This window comes from Oikopleura dioica, chromosome PAR (assembly GCF_907165135.1).
Source record: "Oikopleura dioica chromosome PAR, OKI2018_I68_1.0, whole genome shotgun sequence".
NCBI lineage: Eukaryota > Metazoa > Chordata > Appendicularia > Copelata > Oikopleuridae > Oikopleura > Oikopleura dioica.
In genome coordinates, this window is record NC_137293.1 from 392,466 (window position 1) to 415,148 (window position 22,683).

The 22,683-nt window shown below is 41.7% G+C and overlaps 4 protein-coding genes across 6 annotated transcripts; 3 read left to right on the forward strand and 1 right to left on the reverse strand.

Annotated features, from left to right (window-relative positions):
- Positions 1-5,355: 5,355 nt before the first annotated feature.
- Positions 5,356-5,973, forward strand: LOC145704858 (uncharacterized). 2 transcript variants are annotated; one of them, XM_081782327.1, is made up of 4 exons: positions 5,356-5,489; positions 5,530-5,623; positions 5,664-5,780; positions 5,825-5,973. In XM_081782327.1, exons 1-4 carry the CDS (start codon positions 5,426-5,428, stop codon positions 5,919-5,921), a joined length of 372 nt encoding a protein of 123 aa, XP_081638453.1. In that variant the 5' UTR covers positions 5,356-5,425; the 3' UTR covers positions 5,922-5,973. The 2 variants fall into 2 exon arrangements, with proteins under 2 accessions (XP_081638453.1, XP_081638454.1); XM_081782328.1 differs by having other exon boundaries at positions 5,673-5,780.
- Positions 5,974-7,302: 1,329 nt separating this feature from the next.
- LOC145704082 (uncharacterized) lies at positions 7,303-11,920 on the forward strand. 2 transcript variants are annotated; one of them, XM_081781513.1, is made up of 7 exons: positions 7,303-7,440; positions 9,541-9,596; positions 10,044-10,073; positions 10,834-10,924; positions 11,093-11,184; positions 11,538-11,591; positions 11,644-11,920. In XM_081781513.1, exons 1-7 carry the CDS (start codon positions 7,394-7,396, stop codon positions 11,790-11,792), a joined length of 519 nt encoding a protein of 172 aa, XP_081637639.1. In that variant the 5' UTR covers positions 7,303-7,393; the 3' UTR covers positions 11,793-11,920. The 2 variants fall into 2 exon arrangements, with proteins under 2 accessions (XP_081637639.1, XP_081637640.1); XM_081781514.1 differs by lacking the exon at positions 10,044-10,073.
- A 908-nt stretch (positions 11,921-12,828) lies between these two features.
- Positions 12,829-14,938, forward strand: LOC145705733 (uncharacterized). Its single transcript, XM_081783216.1, has 5 exons — positions 12,829-14,074; positions 14,115-14,365; positions 14,404-14,567; positions 14,612-14,792; positions 14,834-14,938. Exons 1-5 carry the CDS (start codon positions 14,002-14,004, stop codon positions 14,936-14,938), a joined length of 774 nt encoding a protein of 257 aa, XP_081639342.1. The 5' UTR covers positions 12,829-14,001.
- Positions 14,939-14,994: 56 nt separating this feature from the next.
- On the reverse strand, positions 14,995-22,590 carry LOC145704174 (uncharacterized; the record flags this gene model as incomplete). The annotated part of the gene is given in 4 exon segments (XM_081781614.1): positions 14,995-15,390; positions 15,431-18,451; positions 18,454-22,349; positions 22,405-22,590. Coding segments are annotated over 4 exon segments (7,341 nt in total), but the record flags the coding sequence as incomplete, so codon positions are not given.
- Positions 22,591-22,683: the final 93 nt, after the last annotated feature.

Here is a 22,683-nt window from a genome sequence, read left to right on the forward strand (position 1 = left end):
AATATGAATTAAAAACTCTGACTTTAGAACCCGGTTCTAACACAATTACCGGAAGCTTTAGTAATGGTAGAATCGTCCTGCGAATCGGAATGAGCATTCATTTTCGAAAGAATCAAAGGCGTGATGATTCCGTGGATTGTCAGAAGAGCGACCGCAATCTTCAAAATCAGCGAAAGACCTTTTAGTTTATTCAGGCACGATTTTTTATCCTTTTTCTCTTTTTTCTCCTTCTTTTCTGCTGGGCTGTTCACTTGATTACTGACGTTGACTACGACGTTCAACGGAACAGTTGAAGGGTCTTCTGAACTCTCTTGCTTTTTAAAACTTAATTTTCCCTTCATTTCAAGAGTTTTTACGATTTATCTTTTGCTGCTGACCGTTTTGCATGAGTCGGCATTGAAGAGGTAAATATATGATTGCAGAGTAAATATCATTTCCAGAATATGAGTAATTTCTCGAACTTTTCGTAAAAGACTTTTCAGACCCTGACTCAGATTTTATTCAAAGATTGCTGAACCGGATGTAAGGCGGCAGCGGTACAAAATTTGTACCGGTGGTTTTTAATGAAAAGAAGGTCTTTGATCATGATGGTAGTAAACTGTTAACTTTTTTTTAGTAATTGTACGTAGTAGCAGTTTTTTGGAGCCGCGGTAGTAATCTTGAAGCGGTGTTTCTGATGGTAGTAATGGCAGTATGTAGTAGCAACATGTTACTACATTTCCAACTCTGGACCAAAAAGCCCACCACCCACCGACCAACAAAGAAAACGGACTTAATCTACACAGAAAAGGGACTTATTTTACATAGAATAATGACTTATTTTACATAGTCTATGTAACATAGAAAATAAACGATTTCCTATTTTTCTGTGTAAAATGAGTCCCAATTTTGTGTAAGTCCTTGTTCTGTGTAAAATGAGTCCGTTTTACTTGATAATACCCTGTCCAATCACATGCACTCATGGGCGAGGGGCGAGCATGGCAGGGGAGGGCGGGCGAGCGGGGGAGCACGAGCGGTACGTGCGCGTGCGAGCAGTATGAGGCTTGATTTTTTGATGGGCGGATGAGTGCGGGCAAAATTTGTCAAAATTTTAGCTGGTCGGATGGACGAGCGCGCCCGCCCGCGCCCCGCTCGCCCGCTCGCAGCCCGCGCACTTTTTTTTTCAAACACTGGGTTCGAGAAAGAAGCCTTGAAAAAAGCAAACCTTGATGAAAATATACGATGATCCAAAAAGCTGCAACCCAGTCGAAACCTGGTTTCCTCGCTGGCCAAAGCAAAAAGAAGGGGTTAGAAATCGAAAGATTCCTTTCAAGAAAAATTTTTTCAAAGACGAAGGCTACATTCCTCCATCAAAACGATTTGGAAATAAAAAACCGCTTTTCTGATTACTATTAAAATGATCTTACGTGAATTTTCAATTTCTATTCTTTTACTTATAAACTCATTTATATTTTGTTCTATTATCCTGCCAAAATTTATTTGTAACACTCTATGTAATAAACTCTTGTACAATATTCGATGACGCGAAAAGTGCATTTATGAAAAAATATAATAAGAACCCGATAAAAACCCGAGACAGAGTTCCAAATTCAGCCTTTCACCTTCACCCACGGGTGTGGTGAAAAAAAAATCACCCAAACCTCACCTTTAGGTGAATTAAGGTGAAAGCCGATATTCAAAAAAATAAGTGAGGTGAGGGGGGTGAGGTGAAAATTTTTCACCAAATTTCACGTAAAGGTGAATTGGGGTGAAAGCCGATTTTCGAAAATTTTAGGTAAGGTGATGGGAACTGAAAAATTTTCACCGTATTTCACCTCAAAGTGAAATTTGGTGAAAGCCGGCTTTTGAAAATTTTAGGTGAGGTGAGTTAAAAATTTTTCACCTTCACCCACCTTCACCTAGGTGAAACTTGTGTGAGGTGAATTTGGACTTCTGAGCCGACACCCGTACTCTAAACGTTTTCGGAAGAAAACGCCATCCATAATTGTCCATAATTTATGGATAAAGATGAACATTAGAGTTGACCCGAATTGTCCAAAATCGTAATCGAATTCGCCGGTCGGTGAAAACGTGCTCCAAAATGTTTTTATTCAATTAACGCTACATTTGACGTCGCGGGCAAATTTAGCAAAGTCTAATTTCCATTTTTCGAGTTTCCAAACCGCAAAAAGGTAAAACATTTGTTTGTAAATCTGGCGAATTAAAAAATGATGATCTTTGCGCCGATGTTAACAAAAAATAACCCGTCACGTGACTTTTTATTGTTTTTTTAACACCCTGACCCAGGTTTTCACGACAATGAACAAAAATTGAGAGCCTTTTTGCGACGCAAATTTTTGGACTAAACCAATTAAGGGAAGTGAATTTTTTGGATAACCAATAAGATTGCTGAATTTGGCCTACCGGCCAATCAAAACCCTGATCCATAAAATCATTTCCATTAATCGGTTGAGCCCGAATTTTTGACAAATTTCGAGTCACTCGCCTAGAAAGGAACTTGAAATTTAAAATTAAGGATAAAAAAATTCGCCATTATTAAAATTTGCGGACCTCAATCATAATCGAAATAAGTGAATATGCGCGCAGAAATGTAAAAAGCTACGAAAATTTTCAAAATTACCGAGAAAGACAAAGCTTTGATTCATTTTTTCGATTTTTTTTTTTGCTGATTTTAATTTTCTCTTCTGAAAAATAGACAAATTTGAAAAAGTAGACAGACTTAGAAAATAGACTGAAAATGAATCAAAACATGTTCTATATCTTGGAGCAATTTTAATCGTTAATATTGTTAATCCATCTCCTTTATAAACGGAATTTTCCAACATCGATCCATCATTTACCTCGATATTGAAGAAAATGAAACTCGCAGGCTTTCTTTTTGCCTCAACTTCAGCCGGCTACTTTCAGCAGTACAATGGGCTGACCGCTGAAGAAAGGGAAGAGCGACGAGTTCTCTGCGACGCCAAGACTGAAGAGACTATCGAGCAGTTCCCGATCGAGAACGGCTCTTGGAACTGTCCAAATCTAGGACTCTTGAGGTCGAAGATTCGTTGCTATCCGACTTGCGAGGCGGGATTCGTTCCCGACTGGACCGCCAAGCCGAGGAAGAATGCCCCGCGATTCATGACCCGATGCGGCGAGCCAGCAACTATTGCCAAAAAGTTTGTTGACTAAATTTCATTTCCTTTAACTAACCCGTCGTAGAAACCTCAACGCCAGCGTCAGATTGTCCTGTTCCCCGAAGGAGGCTCATCCATGCGCCGCTGCAGCTGCCTCCGTCCAGCTTGAAGATGGTCAGCTCGAGCTCGCGAGAGTCATCAACAACAGAAGAGCCGGCTACGACATCATCTGCGAAGACGGAACAAACAAGGGAAGAGTGCACTGCAACAACGGGCACTTCAAATCGTGGACTGTCGACGCGTGGGAAACCGCTTGTCAGGGCCATACGACTTCCACAACTACCACTACCACTACTACCACTACCACTAGTACGACGACAACTACGACCCCAGCTCCGATCTCGACCACGACCAGTGTCGACGATGGCTGTGAGAACCCTTGTCGCAACCCTTTCTTGACATGCTTCCCGATCGTTAGCAGCTGCCCGCTCACTCCAAGCTACAACAATTACCTGCAGAGACAGGCGGCATCCGTCAGCTTCCGCTTTGAAGTCGACATTCTCTGCGACTCCTATAGTTCAGCCTACTACTACACAGGCCACAGCTTGTACATCGATCACGAAAATCAGAAAAAATTTGCTCTCACTCGTAACGCGTACACTACGGGAAAAATAACTGTAGAAGTGGCAATTCCTGATGTTCATGAATTCGATGTGCAGTGCGAAGAAGGGTCTTGGGTAAGGATTGAGTTTCATCAAGAAGATACTAACGACGGAAATGTCTCCTACTTTCTCTATGCAAACCATCAACACCAAGCCTCGGGATCTTTCCCGAAAACCGATGATCTTGCAACTGGCGACTTTTGGTTCTGGGCTACCAAAGGCTCAGTCGTCAACAAGCCAATTCGAAATCTCTCCTACACGTTGATGTAATTGAAAAATAAGCATTCTTCTGTTCTGTTTGTCTCCCAATCATGATTCTAGCAAACTTATGTCTCTTTCAAATTTCCCGGTGTCTTCTGTACCGTGTTTTACCAATTTGATCAAATAAAAAAGTATTTATCGAAATCAAAGCCTTATTTACACATTCAAAAACGGCTAATGAGAGCTTCAAGAGATACGCAATTTCGCAGGAGATAAAAATAAATAGGTATTCGGATGGTTAATTTTAATAATTATTTTTATTGAAAAAAATAGTTATACAAAGAAAGTCTTTTAGGAGCAGTGCAATTTTTGAAATTCTCCTTGTTGATTTTAACGTTTCAAATTCGATCGCGGTCGAAGAGCATTTTCACTGAAGTTCTGAGTAATGCTGACCTTAGCCGAGAAATGGCGTATTCTTATGCTTTTGTGACACTCATATCCAAGAACCAAGCTTTCAGAAACGCTGATTTCAAAATAAAACGTTCCTCATACCGGTTTTTCTTTTTGAAATAACACGGTGACTCCCTTATTCAACAAAAGTTTCACCAAGAAAGACTTTCTTGTTTCGTCAACGAGAATTTCAGCAGGAACGATTTTGACAGCCGAGAAGAGAATGATCGAATACTGCATTTGATGATTGAAATGATTTTGCGAAAGTAAAACTTCCGATAATAACATTTCGGAAGCGCGCCTATGACATGAGGAAATCGACTTTGCGAAGTGACAGGTGTAAAGGAAACTGCGCCAGGAAATCGATTTTGATGTTCCAAGAATTTCTGTTTGAGAGACACCTTGGACCTTGACCGTTTTAATTCAGAGCTGGATTGAAGAAGAATGTTTCTTTCTAGAAACTGTATTTTTAGTAAATAGGCTCAAGTTCATGTGACAGTTATAATCGAAAAATGCTGTAAATGGGCATTTGGAAGAAAATCAAATATTGCTGCTTTGGGAATGGTTTCAGCTGAGATTGAAATTAAGAATTTCTCCTTTTAGCGGGTGAAATCATGGAAGAGTCCATCGAAAAACACCGTCGGCAGTGAACCACTCAATGAGCAATTTCGACTCGATGAGATGTTAGACGAATTGGTTGATCCAGGAAAAGGGTTCTCACGAACGATTTTTCGGGTAGTGGCTTTTTTCGGTCAAAAATGCGACGAAAATCCAAGTTTTTGAAAAAAAAATTTCTGAAATCTGATTGGCCCCGTAGGTGGAACGCGGTCATCTGATTGCTCTAAAATTTTAACTTAATTTTGGCCATCTTAGTGTTTCTTAGTGCGATTTTTTTTGATTAATCTTGCGCCCTAAAAAGTCGATGATTTTCTTCTCGAAGAAGATCCGACAATCCATGAAGATACCTTGGAAGATGCTGTTTTCGACCGACAAATGGCGGTAAGAGAAGTCACCAAGGAACTGGAAAAAGCGGAGGAATTCATTAAACGAGCATCAGGTGATAAAGAGTTACAAAAATAAATCTATAAACTGTGTAGTTCTATCGCTCTCCGCAAGTAAATCTCGATCTCACACAAAATCGTCTCTTGGCGGGAGCGCCTTTTCCATCCACAGTTCCAGTACATGTCATAGGTAAGGGCTTAGAAAATAAGTTTCTAGGTCTTATTTGAAGTCAAAACAGTGAGTCGCGAACGAAAGGTCTTCTGATCAACAATGTTCTTGCTGATATTGTAAAGACGAGAAAGAAGGACGAAAAGATGCGGAGATCAACGATGACCAGAATGAGCAGGTTATCGGACAATTTGTTGGTCGGAGAAACAGTTAATTTTTCAGGCATTCAATGAGCATTAAAAGCCCAACTCCTGAACCCGCGATAACTCTGCCCGAAGTGCTTGGCGAGCAGACCCGCTCAAATATGAAATCTGCATAGCCATTATTTACAGTCATCTTCTGACAGGCGCACCTGTTCCCTTTTTCTCCTTCCGACCAAAAGAAAAAGTTCATTTTGGTTACTAATTATGCTTATCTAATAAATTTCTCAGTTTCTCTTCTTTTTGAATTTTCGACCAGAGCTTTCAATTTAACCGCTAATAATGATGATTTTGACCAAAATTATTGCTATTAACATAATTTGAAAACTCATTTTTTCAGCAAAATATTTCAAAAATTCAAGAAAAATTAATATAGTGAAAGCCATATTATCATCTTTTCTTAAAAAACTGATAAGTAAATCGAGCTCTCTTGAGAAGGAATGAGGAAGAAAGTAACGAGGAGAAACATTTTTGTTTGTAGCAAGAATTTCCTCCAGGGGATTTTTTCACGCTAATCCGGAAATGTCTCATCCGCTGCGTTGAGTACACAGCTTCCACTTACACCAGTGCTGGGATTATATAACATTCTCAGAAACTTAAACTGGAAACTAAAGCTGATCGATTTGCCCTAATCCGCGTCCTTCACTGACAGCAAAAGTCTTCTTGAAACACAAAAAAATCACTCTTTTTTTTTCAATTTCTCAATGGAGAAAAATACGGAAAATTTTCAACTTCCGGAAAGTTTTGACGTCAACATATCGAGCTGATATGCTAGATTTGTTGTCAGGTCAATTTTATATCGAGCCAAGATGTCATTTTTTCTTTGATAATTTTTGACATCAAACTTGTACAAATTTGGCTTTTTGGTGGAAAAAAATTTTGAGAGCTTCCGATTGTTGCTTTTTCCCGCAAATTTGCCCTTTTCGTAAACGACCAGGAAAATAATATCAAATTTAAAAGGAAAATATCTCTAGAATACTTCCAAGGTTTTGATTTTTTTAAAAATGTCCTGATTTAAGCTTAGCTAAGCTAAGCCGGCAAATTTTCTCGTCAGCTTCTCTCTTAGAGGTTTCCAAGAAGGTCTAGCTTAGCTAAGTTGAGGAGAAAATTTGCCGGCTAAGCTAAGCCAAGCTAAATTCCTTCCCCAGCTTAGCTATCTTAGCTTTAAGAATATCTACGACTAAAATAATAAGATCGATTGAAAAGGGGTTTAGTTATTCAAGATTCAATCGTTTCTAGTGATTCTTTTCTGACTAAAAAATCTTCAAATCTTTTCCCTGGTTCAGCGACTAAAATCCATTCCCCGTCAAAATAGCTAATCCCCCGTAAAAATGTACGTTATTCCGATTTTCCAAATAAAAAGAATCTCCGCCCTTTGAGATTCTTTTCTATATTTTTTCAGTTTTTAAAATCGGTGGCGCTCGCACACACTTGAGCGCGCTCAGAAGATTCAACATTTTTTTTCTCAGATTTTTGTTTGAAAATTATTCTTCAGGAAAAAGACGGCTTTTTTTAGGATTTTTAGGAAATCAAGGAAGAGAAAAAAGAAGGGCTGAATTTTGAAGAGACTTTTGTTTGAATTGGAGATGAGATGAAGTTTAACGCGGTGATTTTCGCGGCCGCGCTGGCGGCAGAAATGTAAGTGCCTATTGTTTAAGGAAGGGAAGGGCCTTTGTGGCCGCAAACTTGTCTTCCGGTTAGAGCCCTTGTAACGTGTCTTCATTGGCATTCTTTACTTCTATTTTGCTTCTTGACTTTTTTAAAAAACGTATCAATTTCAAGACAGCGTTCTTTCGATCTTGCTTTACTTGCCATAAGGGGGCAACCACCTCTTAACCCCTGCCCGCATATCGACCTACGCGTAGGTAAATTGACTTTTAAACGCGATTATCTCGCTATTGGTAAATATTTTCTATAAAGCTGACCCCCACATATCGGGCTACTTTTTAATGGAGAATCAGGATCTTAGCTCAAAATAACATTTATTCAAAGATTTAAGATTTTAGCAATTGAGCGAAATTTTGATCTCGGGTCAACATGACAAAACCCAACTTTGATTCAACTGTTCTCGGCAAGATCTATTTGATCAAATTTATGCTTAGTAGATAATAAAAGTTCGTAATTGTAAATTTTTACTGTATTGATGACTGCATAAAAATATTTAAATTCATTTTGGACGAGATTTGGAGCGCTGACGACTTATTCTTTTATCAAAAATGAGTACTTTTGAAAAGATGACATTTGTTGATATTTGACATCTGACATTTGACATTTGATCATGTCCAGGAGAAAGCTCAGCCTTTTATCTTTCCATCCATGTCTTTTGGAAAATTTTATCCCGACTGAAAGACCCCAAAAAGGCCCGACCTACGCGTAGGTCGATATGCGGGCAGGGGTGACAAATTTTTCATGCGGGCAGGGGTTAAGGGTATCGATAAGTTATCGACGAGAACACATTTTTCAAACAAGGATTTCGCTTAGATACCCTTAAGAAATCCCGAAGATTTTTGGACGAATTTGTAGAATTTATTCTCAAAAATCGTCATTATCGACCTAGAGACCCTTAAATATCAAAAATCACGTGGAAAAAGATGGAAATAAAGGGATCGATAATTTAAAAAATCTGAATTTTTCCTTTGCGAAATTCTTTCTCTCTTACCCAGCAAAGAAAATTCAATAAAAAAAACCAAAATAATGATCATAAATAATGCTGAATAAAAAAAATGAATTTATGTCAATCAAAAAGGCCAGCTAATTAGGTGGTCCAAAAATCAAATATCAATAAAACGACTCCAAGTGACAGAGTTACGAGCTTTTCAAATCCGCTCCCAGCTGATTTTGTGATTCTTCAATTGAACCTACTTTTGAAGTTCGTTTTCTGAAAAGTTCATTTTTTTGGTGAGAACGGAGATTTTTTAACAAGCGAAAGTATTTATTTGTCCTTCAGAAAATCGGAAGTAATCGTTGATTTACCGCTCAGCCAGAGCTGAATAGATGGCTCAGAGACCATAACTACTCAAAATCAATTGAGAAGTTTTTTATTGCTCAATTATTTACGCAGAAGGGTCAGAATTGAAAATTATGCAGTAGTTTGTTCTCATGACTTTTTCTCCCAGTCATTCGGAAAACGATAAAAAAAGCCATTTTTTCCATAAGAAAAGAAAAATTTCCATTTTAAGGAATTATATTTTAAAATAACTGCTAAATAATGGATAACCACTGTAAGTAGTTTCGGAGTGATACCCTTATTCTTTCAAAGCAGAAGTCAGTAAGGGGGTAAGCATCGTTAATTGAAAATTTCAAATTTAAGAAAGTGACGCCCTTATTTTACTTTTTTAGTTCAAATAATATTCAGGGTGTCAACTTCGATTTCGCATATCGATATTTTTTATCTAATTTCAACCAAAGAATTCCTGTTTTACCTCAAAACTAACCCTAACCCTAACCACAATCACATCAAAATCAATTTTAATTATTATTTTATCTTCAACTTTTTCGTTGAAAATAATTTAATGAAAATTATACGGTAAGATGGCGGTCTTCAATTACACCCCATTTTCGCATCTGGTGCTAAATAAACATCAATTTAAATATTTAACATATGTAAGCACTTGAACTCCCTTCTTTTTTTATTTTATTAGCTCCTCGGATTCTACCCGCCATTAAGATGATTGTTTATATAATTTTCTTTCAACTCATCCACCGCAAATTGTCAACACAACTTTTTGATTCTTTCAGAGCTTCGGCCGCACTTTACGATTCATCATTCGACTCCGGGAGCCTCTTTGCGCCAGGTAAGCAACAACTGATAAGCAAATTAGAATCATAATATGTCATCATCAAAATGGATTTTCTCAGAGCTGGGTTGGGGCCTGACTCTGATTTATTAAGGAAGCATCGTCATCTTTTCTTCCGAGTTCTTTTATGACGTGATAGAGTCTTATTACTCTAAGGGGGTAGATCTGGGCTCGGCAACCTGAGTCAGGGTAAGGGCTAGGGTTAGGGTAATAATATGGAAGTGATTTAATAAATCTGAATTTTGATTGGCCAGTAGGCTTAATACAGCAATCTTATTGGTAATTCAAAAATGCACTATCTTTTTTTGGTTTAGTCCCTTCAGCTTGAAAATTTAGGCTTTCAAATACTCTTTTTATCGAAAACTACAGTAAAAATCCCCATTCGATCAATTACTATCAATTTGTCCCCTTTTCAAAAATACAAATTCTTCAATTCAAAACTAGTAATGGAGCCATTACCACAGAGGCAAATCGGTAAGAGCTACTACTCAAATCCAAATTACCGTTGTCTGGCGGCGCATCCTCAATTGATTAAATAAATTGAAATCGAGTCGTTTCACTTTTGAACTTGAACGTTTATATTAACAGAGGACGCGAGGCGGCCTTCGAGGCTGAAAAATGAACCCATTTTCAATTAATCCTCAGATCTAAATATCTCTTTACAAAGATTCTCAAATTTTCAAGGAAAAAAGTAATTTTCAATCACTAACCCGCGATTTCAGAAAATACGTAACCGACTTTGATAATGATAAAAAGCCGCGAAATCAAACTTGAGACCAATTTTATCTTATCCAAATTTTGGAGACCAGAGAGAAAATTGATGATTTTACAAAAAAACTGTTTTTTAAGGAGGGGGTCGACGAGAATCGGGATCTCCGTGACCAAAAATTCGGGAAAACCCGATAAGATAGGCTAAATCTGATTTTACTGGTGGATAGATAAGGGTCGTAAAAATCAGGCGGCGAAAACTAGAAAAAATTTTGGCCAGAAAAAATCGGTCAAAAATGCCGTCAAAGTAGGGCCATTTTCTCGAAAATTTTGTTAATTTTGACCCCTAAATCTAAATTTTTATCAAATGATTTGAGGCTCAGCAGATTTGGGAGAATCTGTAGATTCATCAAATATAAGATTCATATCCTGACTATGTGTATAAGCGAAATTACGATCACCCCTGAAAAAATTCTCGTCGACCCCCCCCCTTAAGCGATCCCATTTTTTAAATATATGCTTTTAGCAGTCTGTAATACTCTGTATTTAAACGCAGGAGAAGAGCCGCTGAGCAAAATCTACAGCGGGCTTTATTACAAAAAGTACGCTAGTGAATGGGAATGGTTCAACTTTTGAAAGCAGTACCGGAAACAGCCTTTAAAAAAACACGTGCTTTTCATAAAGGCCATGTCTTTTGACATGTCAGGCCTTACGCCTCTGAATAGAAGAAAAAGGCGTTAAGGATTTTTAAACGATTTTTATCAAGAAAAAGAACCAAAGACAAAGATCCGCGATGCATTCAACAAAAAAGGCCAAGAAGTACCTGTTGTGTTGAGAAAAGCACGATTCAAAATTGGACGCTCAAGGGTTAAACATGGGAAAGGTTACAAAACCAAATTATTGGTGATATTGAATTCATGGGTTAAGATTTCTTTGAGAATTTTTTTCTCTGCTTTTTTTGACGGGCCAAACCAAGAAAAGGAACTGATTTTTATAGAAAGGTTTTTGATTGGCCGGTAGCCCAAATACAGCAAGCTTATTGGTCTTCCGAAAATGCACTTTCTTTTCTTGGTTTGTGCCATTTAGTCGCGTGAGCTTCTTATCAAAGTAATAAAGAGTATTAAGTTCATTTTTCTTATGATTGTTCGGACCTTATCATAAGGGTGTCACTTTTAAAACTCAAAAATAAGATCAGCGTTTTTTTATTTGGGGTTTTTAACCTATCTGAAAGTTGGGTCCTTGGATATGAACTAAACAGAAGCATACGAATCCGGTATTTCTCAGGTAAGCTCATCAAAATCATTCTTCTGAGGACAGTACTGTAGCTTTCTTTCAGAAGGATCCATGAACTGCCCAGCCGATCTGCGCCAATGGATGCGAGTGCACGATCTGCGCGCTTATAAAAGCAGAAGTCTCCGGAAAAAAGTCATCAACCTCGGCTCTTTCCGACCTACTCCAGTGAAAATGCTCTTCGACCGCGATTGAATTTGAAACTTTGAAATCAACAAGGAGAATTTCGAACATTGCACTGCACTTCACACTTGCTTTCTTTTTGTTTGCACTTTTTTTTCCTCGCTAGAATATTGAATATTTAAATAAACCATCCGAATGCCTAGTAATTTCATCTCTTGCCAAGTGCCTCAGAGGTGAAGATCTTGTAAAATGATGAGATGCACTTCCCGAGCTTCACAAAAAAGGGATGACTCAAGGATTAACGACCTGAGGCTTATCCCCAAGAAACCTCGAAAGATCATCAATGAAAAATTTCCCCTGAAAATATGCTTTTGCAAATTTTATTATTTCTCTTCCAAACGGTTGATGGAAAACCAAAAGAGAAAAAAGAAATTGACGCTCATGGATCGAAATTCTTTGATATTTTAACCGCTCCGTGTCCATGGACGAATTATGAAGACAATCCGCCGCATGGAAAGTGTCCGAGTCCCTGCAATTGTTATATTGAGAGAAATTTGAAACATGAAGTTTTTCTGAAGGAAAATTGATTAAAAAGTAATAGAAACTTTGAGGACGTGACCCGAATTGACAGTAATTAAAGAAAATTAGACAAAAATTTTTGACCAATCAAAAGTCGGTATTAAGCCGATCGGCCAATCAGATTTCAGAAAAAAATTGTCCTTAAATTTTTTTCTTTTTGTTGTTTATTGTTAAAGCTTTCGGTTGTTGATAACCATCTTCAGTAACTAATTTTGTTTTAGTACAGAATAATCAGAGAAATACACACCTTTTTTGAGTGGAAAGGGAAGAGAATTTTCACACTGATTAGTTTTTGACAGAAAGACAACAACAATAGAATTCATCTAGAGAGAAAATGCATAATTTGAACAACAAAATTTCTTGAGCGGGCTTTTGTTTTGTTGTTCAAATTATGCATTTTCTCTCTAGATGAATTCTATTGTTGTTGTCTTTCTGTCAAAAACTAATCAGTGTGAAAATTCTCTTCCCTTTCCACTCAAAAAAGGTGTGTATTTCTCTGATTATTCTGTACTAAAACAAAATTAGTTACTGAAGATGGTTATCAACAACCGAAAGCTTTAACAATAAACAACAAAAAGAATTATAATACGATGTCAACTACAGTTAATATCCTTAAATTTTTGTCACATTTTTGTCTATAATTCCAACAATCCAATTTTTACCAATCCCAAAGACAATGAACTGCTCTGGAAGCGACCTAAACGAGCTGCCAAAAATGACCCCGAACAACGTCAACAAAATCATCCTCTCGAACAACAAAATCTCCGGCGTCGTCAATCGCATGTTCAACAGTCTCTCAGAACTCGTCGTTCTCGATCTTTCCCACAACGTTATAACTTCTATCGACGCTCATGGACTCTATCAGCTTACCCAATTGAAGGAATTGGACTTGACGAGATGTGGTTTATCCGAAGCGCAGTTGGAGACGCATGTTTTCGCCTGGGCTGGGTCTATTCAAAGCTTGGTACTGGATGAAAACAGATTCGAGCGAGTTCCGACGAGTTTGCTCAACACTCTCAATCAATTAAAAATGTTTCTCTGTCGCGAAACCCAATGGATCGGCTTCAAACCTCTTCCTTCGCCCATTTCGCCGAGCTCGAAGCAATTTACTTGAACGAAATGCCGAACTTGAAAGTCGTCGAAAAATTCGCTTTTGTCAATCTTCCAAAGCTCAAAACTCTAGAGATTCGTGACAATCCGCGACTCATTCATTTGGGAGGAAAGATTTTTGGACATAATGTTATGAACATACAGGAGCTTTTCTTTCAGAACAATCAGATTGAAATTATTCCAGAAGAATTGAGCAAGAACTTGCCCTATTTGGTAGGCTTCAAAATAAACCCGAACGATTTTTACCAGTAAATTTTGAAGCCTAATTCGGGAAAAACTCGATATCCAAGGAAACCCACTTTCTTGTGATTGCCACCTCGCCTGGGTCCGTCGCGTTCCAAATCTCATTGGAGATCCTAAATGTCAATATCCAAAAACAATCGTCGGTCAGTCCCTTTCAAACATTACCGAGAAAGAACTCGCTGCTACTTGCCCAAGCGCTTGGTGGGACAAATGCCCTGGCGACTGCATTTGCTACAGATGGCAAGATGATAACTTCCTCCCGCTGAAACTTGTCGACTGCAAGGGAAAGAAAATTGTTGATTTCGTTCCATATGGAATCCCTGAAGAAGTCACTGGATTGGATTTGTCAATGAATGGAATTCAGCATTTCAAGGACAACGCGTTCGTTCATCTTAAAAGCCTGCGATACCTCAATCTCAATGGTACAAAGCTTCTTGAATCTCTTCCCTTAATATTTTTTAGACAATGATCTTCAAGAAATTCCGGTTTCGACGGTCGACAACTTGGCGAAATTGAAAGTCCTCTTGATGAACCGAAACTCGATAAAGAGAATTGAAACCGACTCGTTCAGAAATCTTGCGCTTCAAAAAATAGAGCTCTGCCACAATGATATTTCAACGATTGAGCGGGCCTCGTTCATTTCGTTGAATCAGCTTCAGATCATCAAACTCTGCAACAACAAGATCGATTTCTTCCCTACAAATTCCATCCAGGTTCAAAAGCATTCTTTCTTCAGCAAACAGTTATTCAGGCAACACCGGTTCTTGGCTCACTAGATTTATCAAACAACAAGTTGACCAACATCACCTCTGACTTGTTCGATCGAGCAAATATGATCACTTCATTGAACCTTGCTGGGAATCAAATCGACTGCTGCGAGATGCTCTGGGCTTTTTCCCGAATGGAGAACAAACGGTAGGACAAAATTTCCTAATTCCTTAGGTAAACCTGTACCGTAGTCAAACTGAATGCGGAGCACCGTTCACAAACGTCGGAAAGAATGTGGATCAAATCACAGAAGACACAGCTTGTGTTCCAACCACAACTACCACGACAACAACTACAACCACGACGACGACGACAACTACGACAACAACCAAGAAGAAAAAGACTACTACTACTTCAGAAGCTCCAGATCTGGTAAGAATACATCCAAAACTCCCTCTCTTACCAAACTTCAGACGACAGTTTATGAAAATTTCAACACGACAGCTGATCCTGACAGCGGATACAAACTGAAAGTTTCCGCCATGCTTGTTTCTTTTGCGTTGCTAATGAATTTGTAAATAAAAAACTTGATTCTGAAAGAAAAACACGCGAAGATTGTAGGTATTTGGAATTTTATTAGAAGGAAATATATCTTTGACCGAAAAATATAAAAATATCTATACATACTTGTTGTAGTGGTAGTTGCCGAAGTCGTTGTATCCTCAGTGGTGAACTCAGGAGTCGTAACATCGATGCATCCTTCCTCCATCACAAGCATCATATCAGCATGAACACCACCAAGGAAGTCTGTTCCCCACTTGTACTGAACACATCCTGCAGGTTCGCCTGATGGACCAGCGCATTGATCTTTTTCAATTCCATTTGCGTCGAGCTCAGCAAAGCAGAACCACTTGTTTTTGCCGACATTGAATCGAGCGAACGGGAAGTCCTTTTCTTCATCTAAAGAGCGCTCGAAGCAGAATTGGTCGAGTCGATGTTGCAGGCACCAGTAATCATCAAAGTCATCGCCCTAAAATAAGCATAAGAAAACGCAAAAATTTGAATATCACCGTTGTTGTAGTTTCAGTTTCATACGTAGTAGTTGTCATTGGTTCTTCGAAAATGATGCTCTCGATCCATGGAAGAGCCTTGGCAACATCAGCGTAAACTCCTGGTGAGTCTGGCTGAGCACATCCGTAGCCCCATGAAACAACACCAATTTGAACTGGCTGGCCGTCCTTGACGCAGATAAGTGGTCCGCCTGAGTCGCCCTGGCAAGAGTCTTTGCCGCCCTCGAGGAAGCCAGCGCAGATTTCCCATTCAGGAACGAAGTCAGGTCCGTAGATAGAAGGCATGGAGCAGATTTCGTCAGCAATAAGAGGCACCTTCAGAGTCTGAAGAACGTTAGGGCTGTCACCACCTTGCTCGAGAGCACCCCAGCCGGCGACATAGCAGTCTTCCATCTCTGGCATCTCTCCGCCGAGTTTCATACCGTCCATCATTTCGGGGAGACAGACAACGTTGGAATCCATGCCATCGAGAGCTAAAGGCTCCATGAAGTGGACAAGGCAGATGTCTCCGGCAGTGGTTTCGTCTTCACCGTATCGTGGGTGGTTAACAGAATGATGGGCTGTTCGAACTTGTCCCTCATCACCCAAACCATGAATGCCAACAACGATGTCAGAACCTTCCATGCCGTCTTCACAGCAATGAGCAGCAGTCAAAATCCAGTTCTCGTTCAAAATCGAGCCACCGCAGAAGTGACCGTCCCATTGAAGAGAGACAATAAAGTTCCATGAATGAGGAACAGCCTCGACTCCACCGACAATTTTCTCGAAATCAGGATCGTAGAATTGATTACCGGCACAGTTAGTTCCTTCTGGAAGCTGATCAAGGTCGTCAGTTGGGAAGTCCGTTGATGGAACATCGGTTGAGTAGTCGGTTGGTGGGTAATCAGTTGGTGGCGAGAAAGTCGTGCTGTAATCATCACAACCTTCAGCTTTGATTTCCAAGAGATCGGCGTTAACGCCCCCGACGAAATCGCCACCCCAAAGAGCTTGGATGCACATTTCTAAAGTTCCATCAGGGCCGGCACACTGCTCATTTTCCTTGTCATTCGGATCAAGTTCAGCGTAGCAGAACCATTTGGCCTTACTGGGGTTGAATCGAGCCCATGGGAAAGCCATGTCGTATTCGTAGCAGAAGTCGTCCATCTTGTCCTGAAGACACCAGAAATCATCGCCCTCTTCTGTTGTGTAGTCAGTGCTATCAGTAGTTTCTGTAACAGAAGTAGTGGTGGTTTCTTCGCCAAAGATAACACTCTCGATCCATGGAAGGGCCTTCGAAACGCTAGCGTACACACCAGGTGAATCCGGTTGAGCACATCCATTGCCCCAAGAAACGACACCAATCTGAACAGGCTCTCCGTCCTTGACACAGACAAGAGGTCCGCCAGAGTCACCTTGGCAGGAATCTTTGCCGCCTTCCAGGTATCCAGCACAGATTTCCCATTCTGGAACAATATCACCGCCGTAGACAGAAGGCATTGAACAAACTTCAGGGGCAATGAGAGGAACACTCAAAGTTTGAAGAACATCTGGGCCGTCGCCACCTTCTTCGAGAGCGCCCCAGCCGGCAACGTAGCAGTCATCCATCGGCATTTCGCCTCCAAGCTTCATGCCATCCATCATTTCTGGAAGGCAAACGGCATTAACGTTCATGCCATCAAGGTCAAGTGGCTCCATAAAGTGGACGAGGCAGATATCACCAGCCATGGTGTTGTCCTCTCCGTATCTTGGATGATTAACATAATGATGCGATGATCTAACCTGTCCTTGATCATCGAGTCCATGAATTCCAACAACGATGTCCGTACCTTCCATGCCATCTTCACAGCAGTGAGCGGCAGTCAAAACCCAGTTCTCGTTGAGAATGGATCCTCCGCAGAAATGATCACCATATTGGAGTGAAACAATGAAATTCCAGGAATGTGGGATAGCTTCGACACCCCCGACGATTTTCTGCAATTCGGGATCGTAAAATTTATTTCCTCCACAATTGGTTCCTTCTGGAAGCTGGTGGAGGTCGTCGATGGGGGCGTCTGTAGGTGGCATATCAGTTGAAGAATCTGTTGGAGGATAATCGGTTGGTGGTGAAAATGTGGTTGAGACAAAATCATCACAGCCTTCTGCTTTGATTTCTAAGAGATCGGCATTTACGCCACCGACAAAATCACTTCCCCAGAGCGCTTGAATGCACATTTCAAAAGTACCGTCAGGTCCTACGCACTGCTCTTTTTCCATATCGTTAGGATCGAGTTCAGCGTAGCAGAACCATTTGCCCTTGCTTGGGTTGAATCGAGCCCATGGGAATGCCATGTCGTATTCGTAGCAGAAGTCGTCCATTTTGTCTTGGAGACACCAGAAATCATCGCCATCTTCAGTTGTTGACTCGGTACTGTCGGTTGTTTCAGTGTATGGAACAGTTGTGGTAGTTTCATCGCCAAAAATAACACTCTCGATCCACGGAAGAGCCTTGGCAACATCAGCGTAAACGCCTGGCGAGTCTGGCTGAGCGCATCCGGCGCCCCAGGAGACAACACCAATTTGAATGGGTTCGCCATCTTTAACGCAGACGAGAGGTCCACCAGAATCGCCCTGACAGGAGTCTTTGCCACCTTCGAGGAAACCAGCGCAGATCTCCCATTCAGGGACAAATGATTGTCCGTAGATTGATGGCATTGCGCAGATATCATCGGAGATAAGAGGCACCTTCAGAGTCTGAAGAACATCTGGACTGTCACCGCCTTGCTCGAGAGCACCCCATCCAGCAACATAACAATCATCCATCTCTGGCATCTCTCCGCCGAGCTTCATACCGTCCATCATCTCTGGAAGGCACACAGCATTTACATTCATTCCATCAAGATCAAGTGGCTCCATGAAATGAACGAGACAAATATCACCTGCTGTTGTCTCATCTTGTCCGTATCGTGGGTGGTTAACAGAATGATGGGCTGTTCGAACTTGTCCTTCATCACCCAAACCATGAATGCCAACAACTACGTCAGCTCCTTCCATGCCATCTTCACAGCAATGAGCTGCTGTGAGAACCCAATTTTCATTAAGAATTGAACCGCCGCAGAAGTGACCGCCCCATTGAAGAGAAACGATAAAGTTCCAAGAATGGGGGATTGCTTCAGATCCTCCGACAATTTTTGCAGTTCGGGATCGTAGAATTGATTTCCAGCGCAATTGGTTCCTTCGGGAAGCTGGTCCAAATCGTCACCTGGAAAGTCAGTGGGTGGAACATCTGTTGAGTAATCAGTTGGAGGATAATCGGTTTGTGGAGAATAAGTGGTTGAAACAAAATCGTCACAGCCTTCGGCCTTGATTTCTAAAAGATCGACGTTTACGCCACCGACATAATCGCTTCCCCAAAGAGCTTGGATGCACATTTCAAAAGTTCCATCAGGTCCAACACAATGATCATTTTCCTTGTCACTAGGATCAAGTTCAGCGTAACAGAACCATTTGCCCTTGCCTGGGTTGAATCGAGCCCATGGGAAGGCCATGTCGTATTCGTAGCAAAAGTCGTCCATTTTGTTTTGGAGACACCAGAAATCATCGCCGTCTTCAGTTGTGTAGTCTGTACTGTCGGTACTGTCCGGAGTAGTCTCAGTTGGACCCCAGGTGCTATCAGTAGTATCAGTATTTGGAGCAGTTGTGGTACCATCACCGAAGATGACACTCTCGATCCAAGGGAGAGCCTTAGAAACGCTTGCGTAAACACCTGGTTTGTCTGGCTGAGCACAACCGGAACCCCATGAAACGACACCAATCTGCACTGGCTCACCGTCCTTGACACAAACAAGAGGTCCTCCAGAATCGCCCTGGCAAGAATCCTGGCCACCTTCGAGATAACCGGCGCAGATTTCCCACTCAGGAACGAGTCCAGCGCCATAAACTGATGGCATAGTACAGATTTCAGGGGAAATCAGTGGTACGCTCAAAGTCTGAAGGACATCAGGACCGAAACCGCCCTGTTCAAGAGCTCCCCAGCCAGCGACGAAGCAATTTTCCATTGGAATTTCTTCTCCGAGTTTCATTTCATCCATCATTTCGGGGAGACAGACAGCATTCACATTCATGCCATCGAGATCAAGTGGCTCGACAAAGTGTACAAGACAGATATCACCAGCCATAGTGTTATCTTCGCCGTATCGTGGATGATTAACAGCGTGATCGACAGTTCGCACTTGTCCCTCATCTCCAAGTCCATGAATTCCAACAACGACGTCTGAACCCGCCATACCACCTTCGCAGCAGTGAGCAGCGCTCAGAACCCAGTTCTCGTTAAGAATTGATCCTCCGCAAAAGTGATCGCCGTATTGGAGAGACACAATGAAATTCCATGAGTGCGGAATGGCTTCGACACCTCCAACGATTTTCTGGAATTCGGGATCATAGAATTGGTTCCCACCGCAATTGGTGCCATCGGGAAGCTGATGGAAATCATCTACAGGATCCTCAGTCGGTGGAACATCAGTGGTATATTCGGTAGTGTCCGTAATTGGAGCAGTTGTGGTTTCATCGCCGAATATAACATTCTCGATCCACGGAAGAGCTTTGGCAACATCAGCGTAAACGCCGGGCGAGTCTGGTTGAGCGCATCCGGCACCCCAGGAGACAACACCGATTTGAACGGGTTCGCCATCTTTAACACAGACGAGTGGTCCACCAGAGTCGCCCTGGCAAGAATCCTTGCCGCCCTCGAGGAAACCAGCGCAGATCTCCCACTCGGGAACAAATGATTGACCGTAGATTGATGGCATTTGACAAATATTGTCGGAGATGAGGGGCACCATGAGAGTCTGAAGAACATCTGGACTGTCACCGCCTTGTTCGAGAGCACCCCAACCAGCAACATAACAATCATCCATCTCTGGCATCTCTCCGCCGAGCTTCATACCGTCCATCATCTCTGGAAGGCACACAGCATTTACATTCATTCCATCAAGATCAAGTGGCTCCATGAAATGAACGAGACAAATATCACCTGCTGTTGTCTCATCTTGTCCGTATCTAGGGTGGTTAACAGAATGATGAGCAGTTCGAACTTGTCCCTGGTCATCCAAGCCGTGAATTCCAACGACAATGTCAGTACCTTCCATGCCGTCTTCACAGCAATGAGCCGCGGTGAGAACCCAGTTTTCGTTCAAGATTGAGCCGCCGCAGAAATGACCGTCCCATTGAAGAGAAACAATGAAGTTCCAAGAGTGAGGTACTGCTTCAACTCCTCCGACAATCTTTTGCAGTTCAGGATCGTAGAATTGATTGCCGGCACAGTTTGTTCCTTCAGGAAGCTGGTCCAAATCGTCAGTGGGTGGAACTTCTGTCGAGTAATCCGTTGGAGGATAATCGGTTGGTGGCGAAAATGTTGTCGAAACAAAATCGTCGCAGCCTTCGACTTTGATTGCCAGAAGGTCCACGTTTACGCCGCCGACGTACTCGCCGCCCCAGAGAGCTTGGATACACATTTCAAGAGTGCCATCTGGTCCAGCGCACTGTTCGTTCTCCATGTCGTTAGGATCAAGCTCTGCATAGCAGAACCACTTGCCTTTGCTTGGGTTGAAACGAGCCCATGGGAAAGCCATGTCGTACTCGTAGCAGAAGTCGTCCATTTTATCCTGCAGGCACCAGAAGTCATCATAATCATCTGTAGTGTCCTGAGTACTTGTAGTTGTCTCAGCACTTGTAGTTGTCTCAGCACTTGTAGTTGTCTCAGCAGTTGTAGTTTCTTCACCAAAGATGACGCTTTCGATCCAAGGTAGCGCTTTTGAAACATTGGCGTAAACACCTGGCTGATCCGGTCGAGCACATCCGTTGCCCCATGACACGACACCGATTTGAACTGGTTCGCCATCTTTGACGCAAACAAGTGGCCCGCCAGAGTCACCTTGGCACGAGTCTTTTCCTCCCTCGAGATGGCCAGCGCAGATTTCCCACTCTGGATTTATTTGTCCGCCGTAGATAGAAGGCAACGTACAGACATCTGGACTGATAAGGGGCACGTTGACGGTCTGAAGAACATCAGGAGCACCGCCACCTTCTTCAAGAGCACCCCATCCGGCTACGTAGCAGTCGTCCATGGGCATTTCTCCTCCGAGTTTCATGCCTTCCATAATGTCTGGAAGACAAACCACATTGGAGTTCATACCGTCGAGAGCAAGTGGCTCGCTGAAATTGAGAAGACAAATGTCACCAGAAAAGCCATCTTCGCCATAATATGGGTGGTTGACGGAGTACTCGACAGTCCTGAACTGTCCATCGTCATCGTTTACTCCGTGGATTCCAACAACGACGTCGGTACCTTCCATGCCATCAGATCCGCAGCAATGAGCAGCGGTGAGAACCCAATTTTCGTTGAGAATCGAACCTCCGCAGAAATGACCGCCCCATTGGAGAGAGACGATGAAGTTCCAAGAATGAGGAATGGCTTCTTCGCCGCCGACGATTCGGTTGTCATCGAGCTGATCGTAAAACTGATTGCCACTGTAGCAGTTGGTACCTTCCGGAAGCTGGTTTTCTGACATAGGTTCGTCAGTGCTTGGCTCAACGTATGATGTTGTCGTGTCGGCCGTTGTAGTTATTACTGTGGTAGTAACTGTTCCCTCTGTAGTACTGGTCTGATCGTATTCGTCATACTCGTCGACTTGGCATCCCATCGTCAGCGCATCCAAGACGTAAGCGTGGACCCCGCCGAGAAAAGGACTATCATCAGCGTGTCGGACGCAATCGATTCGGTTCCCGAAGTTATCTGTGCACTCTCGATGCATGCTGCCGTCTGGTGCGAGGCTTCCGTAGCAACGCCATTTTCCCTTGGCCCGATTATATCGAAGGTATGGGAAGCCAGTCTGCTCAAGGCAGTGCTCATCGAGCTGGTGTTGGAGGCAGTTGGGGTCCTCTTGGGCAAGAACATCCGCCAGCCCTTAATAAATTCGATTGTTAAAAACTTATCTCATATTTTTAATAAGAAATTTTACCTCCGACGAAAATGACGAGACCCTTCATCCCGTTCAATCTCTCTCGGATGAAGAAAAAGAAATCTCATCTTTTCTTTTATCATTTCAAAATTCATTGACATTCGTGATTGCCATTTGATTATTTAGAAATTGATCTTCAAGAATGTTCTCTTGCAGATTTGCCGGAAACAAACACGCATGAACTCAAGAAAAATAAATATTGATAAGCGAAAATATGAATTTCGGCCTTTCAATAGAAGTTTTTGTGTTCGTTTGGTCATTGAATTATATTTAACAAAT

Coding starts and splice junctions, on each gene's coding strand:
- LOC145705733 (XM_081783216.1), top strand. CDS start 14,002: ATGAATGGAATTCAGCATTTCAAGGACAACGCGTTCGTTCATCTTAAA. Junction 14,075..14,114: donor GCGATACCTCAATCTCAATG/GTACAAAGCTTC, acceptor AATATTTTTTAG/ACAATGATCTTCAAGAAATT. Junction 14,568..14,611: donor TCCCGAATGGAGAACAAACG/GTAGGACAAAAT, acceptor CCTGTACCGTAG/TCAAACTGAATGCGGAGCAC.
- LOC145704858 (XM_081782327.1), top strand. CDS start 5,426: ATGGCGGTAAGAGAAGTCACCAAGGAACTGGAAAAAGCGGAGGAATTC. Junction 5,624..5,663: donor AGTTCCAGTACATGTCATAG/GTAAGGGCTTAG, acceptor TCTTATTTGAAG/TCAAAACAGTGAGTCGCGAA. Junction 5,781..5,824: donor ACGATGACCAGAATGAGCAG/GTTATCGGACAA, acceptor TTAATTTTTCAG/GCATTCAATGAGCATTAAAA.
- LOC145704082 (XM_081781513.1), top strand. CDS start 7,394: ATGAAGTTTAACGCGGTGATTTTCGCGGCCGCGCTGGCGGCAGAAAT. Junction 9,597..10,043: donor CGGGAGCCTCTTTGCGCCAG/GTAAGCAACAAC, acceptor ATTCAAAACTAG/TAATGGAGCCATTACCACAG. Junction 11,185..11,537: donor ACGCTCAAGGGTTAAACATG/GGAAAGGTTACA, acceptor ACCTATCTGAAA/GTTGGGTCCTTGGATATGAA.